Source organism: Myotis nattereri (genome assembly GCF_964212035.1).
Source record: "Myotis nattereri genome assembly, chromosome: X".
NCBI lineage: Eukaryota > Metazoa > Chordata > Mammalia > Chiroptera > Vespertilionidae > Myotis > Myotis nattereri.
The window spans coordinates 92,693,060-92,711,808 of NC_138078.1; the positions used below are offsets into that span (position 1 = coordinate 92,693,060).

General features: G+C 44.5%; 1 protein-coding gene across 2 annotated transcripts; it reads left to right on the plus strand.

The window, feature by feature from the left end:
* The first annotated feature begins 1,727 nt into the window (after positions 1-1,727).
* GPRASP3 (G protein-coupled receptor associated sorting protein family member 3) lies at positions 1,728-18,039 on the plus strand. 2 transcript variants are annotated; one of them, XM_081115314.1, is made up of 4 exons: positions 1,728-2,024; positions 13,120-13,203; positions 13,772-13,840; positions 14,153-18,039. In XM_081115314.1, the coding sequence occupies exon 4, from the start codon at positions 14,454-14,456 to the stop codon at positions 16,083-16,085; it is 1,632 nt and encodes a 543-aa protein (XP_080971440.1). In that variant the 5' UTR covers positions 1,728-2,024; positions 13,120-13,203; positions 13,772-13,840; positions 14,153-14,453; the 3' UTR covers positions 16,086-18,039. The 2 variants fall into 2 exon arrangements, with proteins under 2 accessions (XP_080971440.1, XP_080971441.1); XM_081115315.1 differs by lacking the exon at positions 1,728-2,024 and adding an exon at positions 11,528-11,608.
* The last annotated feature ends 710 nt before the right edge of the window (positions 18,040-18,749 follow it).

An 18,749-nucleotide genomic window follows, 5' to 3' on the forward strand; every position in this document is an offset into this window, starting at 1 on the left:
AATAAATCAAGCAATGCTCAGAGAGTTTGGAGTCACACTTTATTCACCTCAGTGGGCTTAGAGAAAATGAATTAAAATTCTAAGCAGAGCTACAAGCAGAACTTCCCTTTTTATTAAAGAGCCAGCCCTATGTGTGCTTAGTGGTTATCTCACTGGTGGCCTTGAAAACTACACAGTTCTATCCAATTAAAAAATACACCTGGCATGGCATTGAGAGTATGGGCGTTTCTAGTCTCTGGCCTACAAGGTCAGACAGCTAAGTTTATCTTCCTCATTATTCAAGCAGGCTAAAGCAGGCTAGAAAGCAAAGTTATTTTTTAGAATAAGAGGCCATCTAAAGAATAGCAGAGAATTCCAAATAGTAGTTTTACAAAATAGGGGTTAGCCTTCTCACTTTCAGATAGAAATCACAGAAGTCAGGAATAGAAATGGTTTGGAGACGGAATCCAGACTTGTGAGAAATACATTTTATTATTTTTAGACATTGTGGAAATGTTATTTTTGTCCTGTCTTGGAATGCTGTTAATTTTTGAAAAGGTTAAATTATGACTCAAATTAAAAATGATCATGAAATATTTTTCAGCACAATGAACTGCTAAGATTATGAAAACTGTTGAAGGAGGTAAGTGTATTCAATATAATAAAAACAAAATGTAGTATGTTAAATTTCATACATACATAGACAATAAATGCTAGTATATCATTGCTGGGTTAAATACAAAACTGGTTAATATCATAAGGGCAATAAATTTTAGTCATTGAGGTTATCTGTTCCACTAAACAGAAATCATTTCCATGTCAGACAAAATATCTACAAGTTAGAATCAGCCTCATAGAATTTAAAACTTGTTCAATCAATAGAAAGTGAAGCTCAGCCCTGCACTGAAATGATATCCAGTAACCGATGTTTTCTTTACACAAGTTTTGTATAATTTTTCTGACAGTGCAACGTGCTCCCTCCTTCTAATATGCAAGAGTTATGGGAGCAATTTTCAAACTTCATCTCACGGCACACATAAACTAATCACTAAAAGTTTGAAGCACACCAAAAAAACCTATTTTTTGCCAGTTTGACAAAAAACAACAAACAGGTATAATTGTGATTCATTCACACAGGACAGCTATTGTGTTGGCTGATGTAATTTTTTTTATTTGACAGTCAGAGAAAGAGGTCAGTGCCCCTCACTAAAAAGTCAGCTATTGCATGTTTTAAAAATTCTTGCAGCACACTGGTTGAAAATCACTGGTTTATGGAAATAGGGCAAAATGGCAGTTTTGCCTTCCTTCACAAACCATAAGTGTTAAAAAGGATCATCCTGATGGTGGAAATTGGAGTTTGAATGTTTCTTTTGCCTTGCAATACTTTTAAAGACAGATCTTGTGTGTGTTTTCACATGTCACCCTGAATTTTAGAAATAATAAGCTAAATCACTTTGTCTCTAAACTCCTCATCCAGTGTTCCTCGCCATCCCTGGGCTCCCATAGAACAAGAACTAGGCCTCGGGCTTGAAGCTTTGGCTCCAAATCCAGACTTCCTCTAGCTATCTTTACCGTCCACAGGAGCTTCAGGTTCCATAGCCAGCAGCTCAATCCCAGAGGCAGAAGCTTGTGCCCTCCGGTTCTGCAGGGGGCCGCAGCTGACAGGGACTGCGTGGTCACATGGGCTGACGGTGGATCATGTGACCGCGCTCGCCTTTGGGCGGGCCTAGAGGTGTATCCTATCTCCTACCGAAAAGAGTCAGGAAGCTTATACACCTGAGGACTGACAGACTGCTGCAGGGGGACTGGTAGGATGTTATGGTGGGTGGGTGGTTGTCTCTCCGTGCCGCACTAGCCTGAAACCTAGTCGTGGAAGACCAGAATTACAGTATTTGCTGCTAGAGGAAACAGCCCCGCGGGCAATTGCGAGCGTCTTTGCTGGGTCTGTGTTTTGTCCAGGAGCTCAAGAGGCAGGAAGTCATCCCGTGGGAGGCACAAGTGGAGAGAATCGGTGGTCGCTTGCAGAGGAGATAGGAACGCAGAAGGTGGGTATGAGACCGGGAAATGGCCTCTGCAGGAGGTGGTGGGTGAGACTAGATCAGTGGATCCCAGCGTGGGGCACATGCCCCACAGGGGGGCAATTTGAGAATGAGTTAACAGTGATTTTTTTTTTGCATTTCTTATGGTTCTAGGAGCCTCATATACAGTATATAAATATGTATTGTGCCATATTTATGCATTTCAGTTCTCTATTATATTTTTGAAACTTTATTTGCTATTTTTATATCACTTCATATTATTTTTTAAACAATTTCATAGTGATTTCTTCCTCAGTACTTCAACTATCCTTTCGTTCTTTTTCTTTTTCATGGATGCCATGTTCTTTGGAAGCTTGTTTAGACCAAGTTAATGGCCTTTTAGGCTTCCCCCATGAGAATAAGAGTTCACTTTTTGTATAATAAGAATTATATGTCACGGGGGTAGGGTGGCATCAGGATTTTAGAGATGCTTAGGTGGGGCATGGCCAAAAAGAGGTTGGGAACCACTGGGCTACATCCTGGTAGAGAAAGTGCCTGAGACCCTCCTGCCTTCTGAACACCTGTTTCCTTACCCCCAGGCTCCCTTCCCAGTGTTGATTCTGTGTCTCTATGTGTGGGTGAGGGAAGTGGAGTTAGCTCAGGGGAGTCTAGAATTTGGAAACCATGAAGTGACATTTCATGAACATGCAACTCATATAAACCAGTAGTCCTGGCTCTGGAAAAGCAGGTGTGAGGATAGGAACCCTGAGCTACACCGCTGTCCTCAATCTTATTTGCCACTCTATTTTTTGTCTTTTCTAGAGGACGGGGATTGCTAAGACCAGCTCAAAATTGAGAGAGGGTGGAAGAGAAGAAGGGAGTGGGGAATATATCTGCCTTATGCTCCAAGGCTCCAGCTCCCTGAAGGAATGAATCCCAATGTGAACAACTCTAGAGAACGGGGTTTGGAGACAGATTCAGGAGGAGGGAACCTAGATGCTGAGACCATTGGCAGAGAATTTCTCTTTGGGATACTGCCAAGCTTTAAACTCCCAAGATAATATCTGGATCTCCGCCCTGGGCAGCATATCCCTCCCATCTGGGAATACAAAAGTGGCTATTCCATTTGAGGTTCCCTTTCTTTTTAGTCCTGGGCTTCAGAGTAGGATCTTTCTGGGAAACAGTTGCAGAAACTGCTTTGTGGATGGTCCCGTAGGTTCCCCTCTACAGATGCTTTGCTCTCTTCCATGTGTTTTGCTCTCTGCCCAGTTTTTAGGACTTGTTCCTTTGGTCTCATTCTAGGTAGCAGCCCTTGATAAGTTCTTGTCTTCTTTCTAACAGAATATTACCAAACCTGAGGGGGTCATGGGGACCCCTGGTGCCCCTAGGCTACACACCAAGGCAGTTTAGGAACGTGTCACTAGGAAATAATTAATTTCCCTAAGGCTACTCATATCCTTATTTTTATTCTCGGTATAGAGTTGAAACTGTGCTGTAATACTTCTTCAGGCCCCCATGTTTACATTTAAAAGCTAGGATTGAGCAGTGGACTTGTGGGGTAAAATTACAGAGATTGAGGCCTAGGATTGACTCCTCCTCTCTTATCGCTGCCTCCTTTGTTATTCTCTTTCCTCCACTCTCCAGCAATATAGTAAGATAAGTATTGGGGCCAATTTTCAGATTACGGTCTTTCGGCTTAAGCTCTGTTGTCTCTGGTCTGTGTGTGTGTGGTTATAGAGTTTGACAAAAGAGACTACCTCAAACATAGTGTGGTATGGAAAGAATATATCTAAGCGTTGTCCCTGGTTGCTAGCACAGACCCTCAAAAAGCCTTAGGGAATTCTTGAATGATAGGAGTGTCTTTGTTTTGCCAATGAACTGACTTATGGTGGGCCCTTAGATAGCTTTAGGATGTGGGCTGGTCACCTATTAGGAGCAACCACATGATTAGAGTTAGAACCTTAGACCACAGAGGGAAGGAGGGCTGGATTTGGGGCTCAATTGGGTGGCCATTGATTTAACCATGCATATATAAAGAATCTCCAATGAAAACTCAGGGTTTTGTGGAGCTTCCTGGTTGGTAAACACAGTGATATCCAGGGAGGGTGATTTGCCCTGAACCTATGGGGAAAAGGGCATGGAAGCTATGTGTCTAAGATCCTTCCAGACCTTGTCCTGTGTGTAGCCTTTATAATAAAACTATAATGTGAAATATGGTACTTTTAGTAATTTCTGTTTTTCTAGTAAATTATCAAACCTGAGAGGGTCATGGGAACTCCTGAATCAGAAGCATGGGTTATTGTCCCCAAGACTTGTAACTGGCATCTTACCTGAAATGGGGGCAGTATTAAGGACTGCCTTAAATCTGTGGAGTCTAATGCTAACTCCAGGTAGTTGGTGCCAAAGAATTGATGTCATTCTCTTAGCAGCCATTGCTGGATTAGTATCTGTAAACCTATCTCTGATCCTATGCATCATACATAAATCAGTTAAAATGAAGGAGGTAGAGCCCAGCAGTATATTATGGGGGGGGCAGCATATGTTTTTGTGACACATGCCTGCACTTAGATGATTTTTAAAGTTCTGTATAATTTTTTTTTCTTATCAGAACTCTTGCAGCCTAGAATTCCTGTTGGGGTCATGCGCTTAAATTTTTGGGAGCTTCACATTGTGGTCTTGCTGGATACCTCTTAGTCCCACTTTCATGGGAAGCAGATACTTAAGCAATTCACACCTGTGGAATTTTTTAGTCTCAGCCCAAGGGCAGGGTAAGTAGTGTGTGTGTGTGTGTGTGTGTGTGTGTGTGTGTGTGTGTGTGTCCAAGAATGAAGATGATTATATTCTGATCACTCCCTTTTTTCTGGGGTATAGTTAAAGTAAAAAGCTCACCACTCACATGACCCTTTTGTTTCTGCTCCCTTCCTGGATAAATATTACTTGGATCTCATGTAATAAGATAATAAGGGTCCGTTCAAATGTCATTTGAGCCCTGGCCGACGTTGCACATTGGAGTGTTGTCCTGTATACCGAAAGGTCACAGGTTCGATTCTGGTCAGGGCCCATACCCAGGTTCTGGGTTCAGTCCCTGGTTGTGGCACTTATGTGAGGCAACTGATCGATGTTTTTCTCTCATTTTGCTGTCTCTCTCTCTTTCTCCTTCATTCTTTGTCTCTCTGTAGAATCAATGAAAAACATATCCCTGGGTGAGGATTTAAAAAAAAAAATGTCAGTTGACCCACCTGGAGACAAAATTAGAGTGGATTTGCCTTCTCTCCAATCATAAATGAAAGAAAGGTATTTTCTTATAGCACAGCTGGACTCAGCACCCACTGACACTCTCTGTCCCCAGTTTCAAAAGCGCAACCTTCAATGGGATCTCATTTATAAAATACTACCAGGTTCTCTATGCAGGGTTTCAAGGCCCTCACCTTTCCATACAATTCCACCTTTCCATCTCCATCTCCCAACACTTTCTTCCAAGTCAGAGTCAGGACTAGAATAAGGTAAGGACACAGTTTGAGGAGGCACTCACTCTCAGGTGCCTTCTCCTAATCCAAACCCTGCTCCACTTTGCCTGCACTCAAGCCACATTGGGCTGTTATTTCCCAACCCAATTGTACTCTGTGCTTTACTACTTCTGTGCCTTTCCCCACTGTTCACTCAATCATCACTACTCTCACAATCCTTTCTCTGCCTAGGGAAACAGTCATCCTTTCTGAAGTCTTTCCGATACCCTCACCTTTACTGTTTGCCCCTTGGTAGGAAGTAACTCCTCTGCACAGGTTTTTATTTGCATTTGTTTCTTTATGCTATGTACTGGAGTCTTTTTTAATGAATAAGACGGAATTCGGATAGAAGTAACATAGAGGAAGAAACTTGGACTCTGTAAGTGTGAATCAAACCCATCTGTCTGACTGCAACACCTGAGCCTTTTGTTACTTATAATAGTAATGTTGATATATTGAGTGCTTGGTTTGTACCAGATACTATTCTAAGGGTTCTAACTGTATTAACTTATTTGATCCTCAAAACAAACGTATGGAGTACATGCTGCTGCTGCTGTCCCCATTTTACATATGAGGAAGCTGAGGCACAGATTGGTTAAGTAACTTGGCCGAGCTCACTGAGCTGTTTAACAGAAGAGCTGAGATTCAAACCTTTGTAGTTTGAATCTGGAGTTGGTGTGCATTACCACTATGCTGTGTCTATATCCCTCTAGTGCTGATTATCACTAAAAGCTGCCATCATCACTGTCACTATCTTCATCATCAGATTTTCCTTATGTTACCCGAAAGGAGTTCTGGCCCTTAGAGGGTCTGACTAGGGCAGACCCACTGTGTGGGTTCTTGACCTCATGCAGGAAAAAATTCACAACACAAGTCCAGGTGAATTTTAGAGGACATTTATTAATCTGGGGACAGGGAAAATAATAAAGGGCTGGGAAATGAGCCTAGGCTGGTCTGCTTTGGCTTACTAATAAGTCAGAGAAAAGGGGGGGGTTGGGGTCAGGTTCAGGGGGTTCGCCTTGGAATGAACTGCCATTGTCCATTGCTGCCCTGGATGCAAGTCTCATGGGGACCCTTAGAGTTTAGGAGATGTGTGCCTGTGGGAGAAGAAGGGAGGGAATAAGGGGAAAGGGAATGGCACGGGCTGCTCCCCGGGGGAGAGGGGGAGTGCTGGGTCCTTTGGGGGCTTTTATCTCTTTCTTGAAGGCAGGAATCTTAGGGGAGGTCTCAGCAGAATACTCATCAGTTTTCTAGGTGTGCTCCTTCAGGGTTATGGTCTCCACTGATTGGTCAGTGTCAGGGCAGGGTCCTTAGTCATTGCAGCTGGTCCTGGTGTCACCTTACCTGGTTTTGCTGCTTTTCTGGGCCTGGAGTTCAAATACAACTGAGCCCTAGATGTTATCTCTAGGGAGATGACCTTCTGTATCTGCTATAAATTGCTCTGCCAGTTTGTTCAGTTTCCCTATTCCACTTGTTCTGACTCACTAGCCTGTCTCACAGCTTATAGCAAAGTACTCTATTCATCATATAGAAACTTAAACCTGTGTATAGTTAGACCTCCTGTCCCCTACCCCCTTCTTCCTGTGTATCAGCCTATTCCAGCTTTCCCTTCCTTCCCAACATAATGGTCAATCGTAGTCCATTATTTTTACTATGCTTCTACCTTATCATATATTGCAGTGCCTGGTTCCAGTGTCCTAGCAAAATCCAAGCTCTTGATAAATCCCAAATATCCACCTGTTTTTATACCTGTGTTGCTTAGTGCAGTATGCCTGGGGGACGTTAACCAAACCTTTCTGACTATTGACACTATGAATTTACCTTTCTCAAACTCAGTACAGCCCTCTGAATTGAACACAGATAACTCTGATATCTTTACATTATGGACATTTCATAAGGATGCACTTTCACACAATGACTCCAAATTGAAACCAGGCTTACCTATGAGCTCAAGTATTTAATGTATCTTTGAACCCCCCTAGATAAGTAAGGGTTTAGGTTTTCTGCCCAAGGCTTTCCTTTTATATCTAGAATAAAAGCCAGTCGCAGTTGTCATACCTCTAGCAATTATTAGGCAAGGCATTCAGAATCTACACTTTTCCTTTCACATGGAAACATGAGTTCTGCCACTGGTTTTAAGAGGTAGGTGCTCACTGACAACAAAAGTCAGGAACTATTATTCACTGAAGAGTTGTTCAATGCCTGAGCATACATATCATTTAAGATTGTTCCATTTTCATATAACAAATAACTGAACTAAAACGAAATAAGAATATTTATGATTCAGATATTGGATGTACTGAAGCCTTGGTGGGTGTTTGATTCAGCTAAGGACTCGGGTTTTTTTCCATCTTCTTCTACCATTCACAGTATCAGCTTCCATCTGAAGGCTGGAAGCTTGATGGCTGCAATGATTCTAGGAGTCAAGCAACTTCCTAAGAAAAGAAGACAATTTTTTCCTGATTGCCTTTTTTTATGAGTGAGGACACTTTATTTCGTCCTTCTGCAGTCTTCTCCTAATGTCTCATTGAGCAGAGTTGGGGTTAAATCATCACCCTTCCTAAACCAGAGAGCACCAAGGGAATGGATTACCCCTACACAATGCAGATTCAACCCTGGAACTGCGATCAGCCTCCCTGAGACACATGACTACAAGGAGAAGGGCGGCATACTTATGCAAAAATGACGTTCTTTTAGTAAGGAGTTGGTTATGGTAGGCAAAACAGTGTATTACAAAGCATTGAGGTTATAGTAATAAAGAGCACAGGGTGCCCTGACTGGTTTGGCTCAGTGGATAGAGCGTCGGCCTGCGGACTGGGGGGTCCCAGGTTCGATTCCGGTCAAGGGCATGTACCTGGGTTGCGGGCACATCCCCGGTGGGAGATGTGCAGGAGGCAGCTGATCAATGTTTCTCTCTCATCGATGTTTCTAACTCTCTATCTCTCTCCCTTCCTCTCTGTAAAAAAAAAAAAAAAAAAAAAAAAAAAAAAGAGCACAGGGCAATGTCTTAGCAATTAAGACCACTAAAAGCTACCACAGTGTTATCATCTACTCTTCCCTACTTACCCCAGTTTACCCCATAATATGACTAGATGACATTTTAAAAAGGAACTAGACAGACCTGATACATGCAGGTATTTCAGAATATCAGATGGTTTCTCATTTTTCAGATCTGAATTTCAGCTGAAAAGAACAGGACAAAAGCTGTTCACTGGCCTTTAGCTACAGGGTTAAAATCCATAGGCCAGCTTTCCAATGTCAGTTGTCATGTAGATAGTTTGGAAGTCATTGCTTTTGTACTGAAAACCAGAAAAATAAAAAAGCTGAACAAACAGAATCAATGACTTATCTTAGACCCATAAGAAAACATGTCACAGGGCAAATGACCACCCCGAATTCTGAAGAAAAGACAAATCTGGGGAGTCATAACCTATCTGTCCTTACATAGAGCACAAACAGCTAGAGACATAAACTGGGGAGAAGACTTAAAGAGTAAATTTGACAAATTGCTGGAGACTGAGTGTGGAATAGTATGAGAGTGAGAAACCCAACCTGCAGTCTTAGAGGTTTCATCGTCTTTCAATCCAGGAACTCTAGCAGGTTCTTACAGTGAAGATCCCAGAAAGATCTTATGGCTCCGGCAGTGGGAGAGGAAGTGTGCTCCTGTGAAATAACTCAGAGCCTTCTCCATGACAAAGACCTACTCTGCAGTGGAAATACTTTCCCAGAGTGTTATCTCTGTTAAAGGAAAGGCATTCCTCTTTTTTTAAAAAAAATAAATAAATAAATAAATATATATATATATCTACACTAATAAAAGAGAAAAATGGTAATTGGCGTACAGCGACACCTTTTTCATTGGCTAATCAGGGCTATATGCAAATTAACTGCCAACTAAGATTGGCAGTTAACTGCCAACAAGATGGCGGCTAATTTGCATATGTAGGCACAATGCAGGGAGGCGAAAGGGAAAGCAGGAAGAAGCCCCCTGCCACTGACAGTGATCGGAAACCCAGGGGGGAGCTAAGAGCTGGGGGGCATGCCCCCCGGCCATGATCGGAGAATCAGGCGCCTTTGCAGCCCTGGCCAGTGATAGCAGCAAGTAGGGGTGGAGCCAGCGATGGGAGCTGGGCACGGTCGAAGCTGGCAGTCCCAGGAGCTAGGGGTCCCTTGCCTGGGCCTAAAGTGAAGCCCACGATCACGGCGCCCCCCGCTGCCACTGCAGGTCCCCGCTGCCTGGGCCGGACGCCTAGGCCAGAGACATTAGGCCTGGGCAGGGGCGGAGCCTGCAACCGCGGGGAGCTGGGGGTCCCCTGCCCAGGCCTGACACCTCTGCCAGAGGCCTCCGGCCTGGTCAAGGGGACGATCTGGTGAATGGTGATCGGAGGGTGATGAGGGTCAACTCCTCTGGCCGAGGCATCAGGCCTGGGTGGGGGGTGTAGCCGGGGATTGGGGGGATATGAGGGTCCCCTTGCCCAGGCCTGAAGCCTGGGTCAGAGGTGTCAGGCTTGGGTGGGGGTTGGAGCAAGCGATCAGAGGGAGATGGGGGTCCCCTGCCCAGGCATGATTCCTGGGCCAGAGGCCTCAGGCCTGGGCGGGGGCCAGAGCCAGTGATCGGGGGGAGATGGGGGTCCCCTGTCCAAGCCTGACACCTCTGGCGGAGGCATCAGGCCTGGGCAAGGGGCCGATCAGGCGATCGGAGGGTGATGGGGGTCAACGCCTGAGGGCTCCCAGTATGTGAGAGGGGGCAGGCGGGGCTGAGGGACACTCTCCCCCCCCCCACACACCCAGTGCACGAATTTCGTGCACCGGGCCCCTAGTGTGTGTGTGTGTGTGTGTGTGTGTGTGTGTGTGTGTGTGTGTATATATTATTGATTTTTTTACAGAGAGGAAGGGAGAGGGATAGAGAGTTAGAAACATCGATGAGAGAGAAACATGGATCAGCTGCCTCCTGCACATCCCCCACTAGGGATGTGCCCGCAATCGAGGTACATGCCCTTAACTGGAATCGAACACGGGACCCCCGAGTCCACAGGCCAATGCTCTATCCACTGAGCCAAACCAGTCAGGGCGAAAGGTACTCCTCTTAACCACCCACTCTAGTCTTCCATTTTCATGTAAAAGGGAGAAAGAAGCTAGGAAATATTTGTGAAGGACACAGCCTAGGGACCCAGGCCCACAAAGGACTAGAATTTAATTGTAAGGTTATAGAACATTTCACACATTTTTACCATGTCACAAGTGTCCAGTATAATAGGAGTGGAGTACAGCTAAAGGAGCTATAATGTGCATAGATTCTGCAAGGAGTAATTAGGGAAGCCCAAAGATAAGGAAAACAAAAATAAGGACACTAGAGGAATCTGAACACCGGCACCTACAGCTACAGCAAACATTACTCACAGCTCAACTGCTAACCAGCCTAACATAAAACTTCTTGCTAAGGGTCTATTCACCCAATTTCAGACTGTGTAATTATCAGGGAATTAAAAATACGTATGGCTTTCCTCCCCCCGTCACAGCCCGCAGTCCCCACAGCCCCTCCTCTCCCACCGCGTCTGGAAGGATGGCTGGTGGGATGGAGGAGGGGGAGGTGGGCAGTCAGAGCTGTCTGGGGACGCACAGACCAAGGGCGCTTTGTATCCTTCCGCTGCTGCGTCCAGCGCAGCACCGATGGACCTCCCTCCCCATCCGCCCCCCAGGCCCCCGCCCGCCCGCCGACCCCGATTGTAGCGCCAGGAACGGCGCTGCAGTGGGGGTGGTCGCCAGGCAGGGGCCGCGCTGGTGCCCGGAGGCGGGCTGGCGCTAAGCCGCCCCTCGGGCTGGGTCTGGTCTGGCCCGGACCCCGGCCGGCCCCGCCCCCTCGGGTCGGAACTACGGTGGGCCCTGGGGGGCGTCGCGCCCATTCGTGCCGTATCCCTCCGCCCCCTTCCCGACACCCTCGCTGCCAGCGCTTCTGTCGCAGCCTGCGCAGCCCCTGCCGGTTTGGTGCAGCGGCGCGGGGGCGGGACGCCTGTTTGCAGTTCCGCGCTCGCGGGAGGCGGTGGGGTCTGCGTGAGCGGCTCCGAGAGGCGGGGAGGACGACCACCGGGCCCCGAGCCTGGAAAGGCAAGTGGGGGGCGGGGGGCGGCCCCACTCCCACCCGCTTACAGCCCGCGCCGCGACCCTGGCGTCCTGGCGAGGAGGAGGCGAGCCGGGCTGTCGGAGCCGGTCCCCGAGAGCGGCGCGGGCCGGGCCAAGGCGCAGGGGCCGGAGGGGCTCCCGGGCGTCTGCGGAGGCGAAGCACGCGCGCTGCTCCCCAGCCGGCTCTCCCGGCGCCCGCGCCCCGCCTTCGAGGTGTCTGTGCTGGGAGAGGGCTGAGGGGAGGTGCTGGGGAGAAATGGCGGAGCGGGAGCGGGAGCGGGGCCGGGGGTGGGGGCGCCGGGGCGATGGCGATGGCGGTGGCGATGGCTACTCAGGGCCGTGATTGTGGAAAGGGGCCTGTTGGGCCCTGCGTTCTGGGTGCTCTCCCTTCCCACAGGCGCCCGTTGATGCCAAAGCCTCATGTTTGCGTGGTAGGTCCGGCGATTTAAGCAAAAGTAAAACTCAGTGGTTAAATTAAGACACCAAATACAGCCTCTTAATACAGCAGTTTTCTTTCCTTCTATGTTTAGATCTTGCACCAAATTAAATTCAAGCAAATGACAGGCTGAGGAGTCCATCGATTTTCATGGGAAGGGTCCATATAAACAAATAGTGTGCTATTATTCCCCTTTCTTACTTGGCAACTGTTTACTCAACATCCCAGCCTACTTTAATATATTGAGGTAATGGCGGTTCAGAATAGAGGGGACAGTTTTCTGTAGAGACCGTTTCTAATGCATGAAGTCAGTCTGCTTATTTCAAACTAAATTCCATCTCCATATACCCTTCACAGCCTCTCTCATTTCGGTGCAGAGGCAGTCTCACAAAAGCTTCTGTGGATTTCCTGAGAGTGGGTACCTGAGGAACATGGATGTTGAGAGGCATTTATTTACTTATTTCCTGATTCTTGAAAAGGAGGTGTTACGACCTGAATTCTGGGTTTATGTCCATCAACCTGATATTTTTCTATTATTGTCAATATTTTCCTGGTGTTTTGCTGAAAACCCCTCCCTCTTTCTGTATGGCATGACTCATCTCTAGCTAGAAGACTGTTCTTTGGTGGGAAAGATAGCATCTCCTGAGGTCCCCTGCTGTGGGCTGGCTGGTATAGGTGGTGAATGAGATAGGATCTATGTATGCTTGGAGAAGGAAGGGCTGGGATATGCAAAGATCCTATTGAAAGAATAGTTCCATTATCTTTACTACCTTCTTTCTAAATACATTTGTCTGTTTTCACTACCCACTCTTGCACCTCATTTTTGTTCAGGGCAAAGAGGTGTGGCCTCTGCTGGGGAAATGACTGACTTCAGAGTTGGGAGATGTATGTAATTAGACAAACTGCAAGTCTTAGGGGAATGAATGGGGAATCATTTGGCAAGAGCAGACAGATGGGAAACATATAACATGACCTTGAATGTACAAAAGCGTATGTTATAACAGTTGTCATGGATCTCAGTCTCTTCTGTTTTCTCTCCTCTGCCTGTTTGTCTCTGTAGGTTTATTCCTTTATCAGTTCCTGTAGAAATCTGTAGGTAGCTGTTGACTTTCAGGAAGACCAAAACTGTTCATTTGGACCCAAGGTGAGTGTGAGCATGAGCACCCCTACTAATTGGGGATGGGAATTGGGTGTTGAGAAGTGGGTGAGACAGATGGAGCCATTGTCTTCTAGCATTCTAGACAACTGTGCCCTCACATTCCTGTTTAGGAAATGGGGGGTGAGAAAGGGTTGTGCTATAGGATAATTGACAGACATCCAGGAAATGGGGAAAGAAACCATGAGGAGGACAAAGCCAGAAACATACAGCTGACCCTTGAACAACATGGGTTTGAACTGCGTGAGTCTACTTATAGGATTTTTTTCCAATTTACCACAGTTGAGTTTATCCACACAGTTCTACTGACTGCAATTAAAACCTACATTGTTCACGGTTCAGCTCTGTGGTTGGGAATCTATGTTTGTGGAGAATCGACTTTAGTTATCCATAGATTTTCAACTTCAGCGCCCCAACCCTTGCATTGTTCAAGGGCCAACTGTATAACCAAAGCTCCAGATCTGAAAAGATACCTAGGTATTGGGTCTAGAAACCAAAGTGCATGTCTTTCTACTGAAACTCTGAATTCCAGTCCATCCTGTGTTTTTGTCCATAGGTCTGCCTGTGATTTCAGCTGTAGGGCTTATCAACACTGGAAGCAATCAAGAAAAGAAGACCAGTGCAGGTTGGTGTGAGGCCTACCTAGATAGACCTGTATGGTATAGTGGTATATACCAAAGGGGCTGGATGCTTTGTAGCCTCTCTCACTTTCAGCAAACTTTCCCATCATCCCTGGTCCTGTTTAATGCAGAGAAGAGTGTGGTAGTGCCTGAGCAGGATGTTGGACATTAGTGGGAGTGTGGAAGGGATAAAATGAGGTAACTCCCACTTCTCCTACCAAACAGTCCATCTCTACTCTCTCATGTCCTGTTTGGCTGTCTGCATAGATGAGCACAGTTTGAAGAGGCTTAGAGCCCATTTCCTTCTTCCACCTTAGGTCCATCTCCAGCGGTGACGGTGGTGGCCTTGGAGTGGTGGAAGAGTATCACTTTCAGCAAGTCTGCACTCAGGAACCATCATCTTCCCTCAGTCTGAGTGCCTCTGCCCTCTGTCTGTATCATTGACAGAAGTTTTGTGTTCAGAAAGGGGACTGTGTGACTGTTGAACTGACAGTTGGCTCTAACTCTTGCTACAAAGTTGGTCTCTGACCCCGTGAAAGTGTCAACATATTGACCCGGGACTTGTTGAGAACCAAGGCCAAGACTCTATAGGGCTATTGATAGAACTGGGCTTTAACCATGGGTGGGAAAAGAAATAAGGGCAAAACTGCAAAAAGGGCTAGTGTAGAAGCTAAAACAAAGAGGGAAGCTACAGGCATAGGCAGACCTGTAGCCAAGACCCAGGCCAAAGCAATAGCCAAGCCAGAGGTTAAGGCAAATGCAGTGGCACAGGTGAAGGCAGTGTCTAAGAAGAAGACTGTTACTGAGAAGAAAGGAGCCCCAGCAAATTTCAGTCCCAAAGTTGAAGATGAGGCCACTCAAGTGTCTCAGTGTCGTTCTGTGAAAAAGGCCGAGGATAAGACCAAGTCCATGTGTAAAGATAAGGCTGGTATTGATACCTGTGCTGGGGAAGAGACCAGTGTTGGTTCCAGGTTCCAGAATGGAGAAGAGACTGATAATAGTTCCAGTGCCAAGGATGAAGGTAAAGCTGATACTGGTCCCCCATCCTGTGCTGAGAAGTTGGAGCCTGTGGCCAGCGCTAGCTGTAAAGCTAGGCCAGGCACTGAAGAGGAGGAGGAAGAGAATGTTATTGGGAACTGGTTTTGGGATGGAGATGAAACTAGTTTTGACCCTGATCCTAAACCTGTGAGCAGAATACTTAGGCCCCAGCCTGTGGATGAAATTAATGAAAAAGATAGGCCCAAAGACTGGTCTGAGGTAACTATCTGGCCCAATGCCCCTGCTGTAACTCCAGCAGTGTTAGGATTTAGATCTCAAGTCACATCTGAGACAAAGCCTCCTTCATACATTGTCCTGGGCTCAGCTGAGGAAAATGCTCATGCTTTGCCTGAGGAAACAGAAAGTCTTTCTAAGAGCATATTCTCATGCTCAGAGTCTATCCCGGAGCACCCATTTGGTTCTGAGCCTTGCATTCAGACTATAGAGCAGATTAGACGCCAAATCAAGATCAGGGAGATGAATGGGATTAAGCCATTTGCTTGTCCTTGCAAAATGGAATGTTATATGACTTCTGAGGAATTTGAAAAACTTATTACCTTACTTGAGTCAACTACTGATCCTCTCATTCATAAAGTAGCTCAAATTGCAATGGGGATCATTAAGGTTCATCCATTTGCCCAAGAGTTCATTAATGAGGTAGGTGTAGTGACACTTATTGAGAGCTTGCTTAGTTTTCCTTCCTCTGAAAGGAGAAAAAATGCTGTATTTACTCTGAATGAACCTGGTGGGCTTGAAAGACACCGCAAGGTTGAATTACATGTTAAACATATGTGTAAGGAAACCATGTGTTTTCCCTTGAACTCACCCGGACAGCAATCTGGCTTAAAAATACTGGGGCAACTGACTACTGATGTTAACCGTCACCATATTGTTGCCAGTTATCTTTCAGACTTTTATTATTTGCTTTCCCAGGGAAATCGTAAAACCAGAAATCTTGTTTTGAAGGTACTTTTGAATATGTCTGAAAACCCAGTTGCAGCCAGAGACATGATCAGTACAAGGGCATTAGCAGCATTAAAACTAATTTTTAACCAGAGAGAAGCAAAAGCCAGTCTCGTTAGTGCTGTGGCCATATTTATTAACATAAAGGAGCATATCAGAAAGGGTTCAATTGTAGTTGTCGATCACTCGAGTTACAGCACACTCATGGACCTTTTCCGTGAAGTTAAAATGATTATTGAAACAATGTAAAATGAGCCAGAAATAGAACACAGAACAATCTCCAAATTCTGATGAGATAACTCCTACTTCTACCAAACAGTCCATCTCTACTCTCTCATGTCCTGTTTGGCTGTCTGCATAGATGAGCACAGTTGGAAGAGGCTTAAAGCCCATTTCCTTCTTCCACCTTAGGTCCATCTCCAGTGGTGACTGTGGTGGCCTTGGAGTGGTGGAAGAGTTTCTTCCTCTGTTCTCAAAGAGCCTTGCATAATATTTTGTTTGTTATAGTGTGCACATTATAAATGATGTCTTTAACACTATTATTTGTGGTAGTCTCTAGGTTTGAGCTAGACCATTTTGAGGTTATCAAATATTATTACATTGTGAGCTGAAAATGTTGATTTTTATCTTGTGTAGATGGGGTACTTTTCAACATTTTACTTAAGAAATTAGTGAACCAGTTCATCCTAAATAAGCTAACTTGTTTATTAGTATCTGCTTAGATCCATTTGTAGCTTCAAATGGCAAAAAAAAATAGCCTTAACTTATAATCTAGTTGCAGAAATAAGGCATATACACACAAAAAGATAACTAACAGATCATGAATGCATTCGCACACTCATACCCATTGTGAAATGTACACTCTCAACATAAAGAAGGTAGGTGTTTCTATAAGATGTTTAATATAAGAATTAAGTTTCCTCCTATTCTGCCTGCATCATATAGCATATTCTACAACCCAGAAATGGCCCTGAATCCTAGATAAAATGTAAGATTCACTTTTAAATGTCGCTACTACGTTTATAACTCATTGTTAGGCTACTTCATTTATGTCAAAGTCATCTCACAGAAGAGAAAGGAGGTAGGTGTAGGGAGGAAACATTTGCTGAGTACCTGCTCTTATGTCAGGCAATGTGTTGGCACTATACAGGTTTTTCCCCCCTCTTCTGGCAATGGTCCTGTGAGCCTAGGTACTGGTAGTTATTTTTTATATAACTCATTGTGGATCACCTCCAATGAGAATTGGGGAGGTTAAATACTTTTTTCCTACATTCCCATAGAGGCAGGTGGCATATAGCTGTTCTGTCTATTTAAAAAAACCATTTACTATGCGACCTTATAGTCCTCTCACTTTTTTAAGTGGTGGCCTTGAAGGCTCAGAGACTGGTTTTAATGATTCAGTTTGCTGTAGATAATGCCCCTGCCAGTCTTGCAATTCTTCACTTCCTCCAAATACACATGTCCATTAGGCATTTGGGGTCAGGAGAAAAGTCTGGGATGAGTGTATGGATACGAACTGGCAGCGCCTGGAAAGCAGTAAGTACCCAAAGCTATTGAATAACATGTAAATTTGAGTCATTAGCAAGTAAAATTTGCTATATCCTTACCTTTTTCAACCTGATTATATTTTTTTGTCAGAACTGGTCTCATTCTGTACATTGTTTCATATATAACATTTTTAAAAAGATAAATCCTTTCTTCCTCCTTGCAAAATCATAATTTTTTATAATTTTTTTCTATTTCATATATATCATGAAATGTCAAAAGGTTCCATCTTTTACTAGTAGTCTAGTCTATATTCTGCATTTGTACCAGTCTAAAACTGTACAGGATAGACTTAATTGGACAAATTTAGACCCAGAACTGCAGCTTTATCAACACAGAACAGGAAAGCTAGGAGAGAAGCTGCTAACTCAACTGGCATATCAGTAATTCCTGGAAGTCTTCATGGTTCAGAAAGCATCCCCAGGACTTTTGGACTATGGCTATGTTCTCTACGGTTCATGTAGGAACTATAACCCCTGGTCTAAGTTGAAGAGAATGTCCCAGTGTGCAAAAAAGGGGTTATATGCTTTGAAATTTTTCAACAGTTAAGAAACTAACACAAGATCATACTGTAAATGAATGTTTATAACTTGGTTTCCCCCACTATCTGTATATTGTGAATATCTTTGCATGTCAATAAATGTGTTACTGCAGCATATTTTTGAATCACTCAATTTGTGTGTGTGTTAATAGTTGGTGCATAGTGCCTAATCTTTTACATATCCTCTTAAACAATATGCACAAATTCTCTTGCAAAAATAAGGCTGTAGTGTTCTGCAACTTGCCTTTTCATCTTTCCAGCTATTTTTTCAATTATAGTATTAAACATATCTGCCACATGCTTTTTATAGCTTTATTGAGATATAATTGACATACATTAACCCATACATATTCAAAGTATACAATTCAATAAGTTTTGACATATGTATACACACGTGAGACAATCACCATAATCAAAATAGTGAACACATTTACTACCCTGAAAAGTTCCTTCATGTCCCTCTGTAGTCCCCTCCCTCCTACCACTCAATGTCTCTTGCCCTCAGACAACCACTGATCTGCTTTATGACAATATAGAATCATTCTAATTTTCTGTAATTTGATATAAATGGAATCCACACATGTATTCTTTTGGGGATGTTTAGCTTCTTTCACTTACTATAATTATTTGAGATCCATCCATGTTATATGTATCAATAGTAATTGTTCTTTATTGTCAAGTAGTATTCCGCAATATGATTATATCACTTTGCTTATCCATTTACCTGTTGATGAAAATTTGGATTGTTTCCATATTTGGGCTATTAGAAATAAAGCTGCTATCAGCATTCATGTACAACTGTTGCTTTTCTCTTGGATAAATACCTA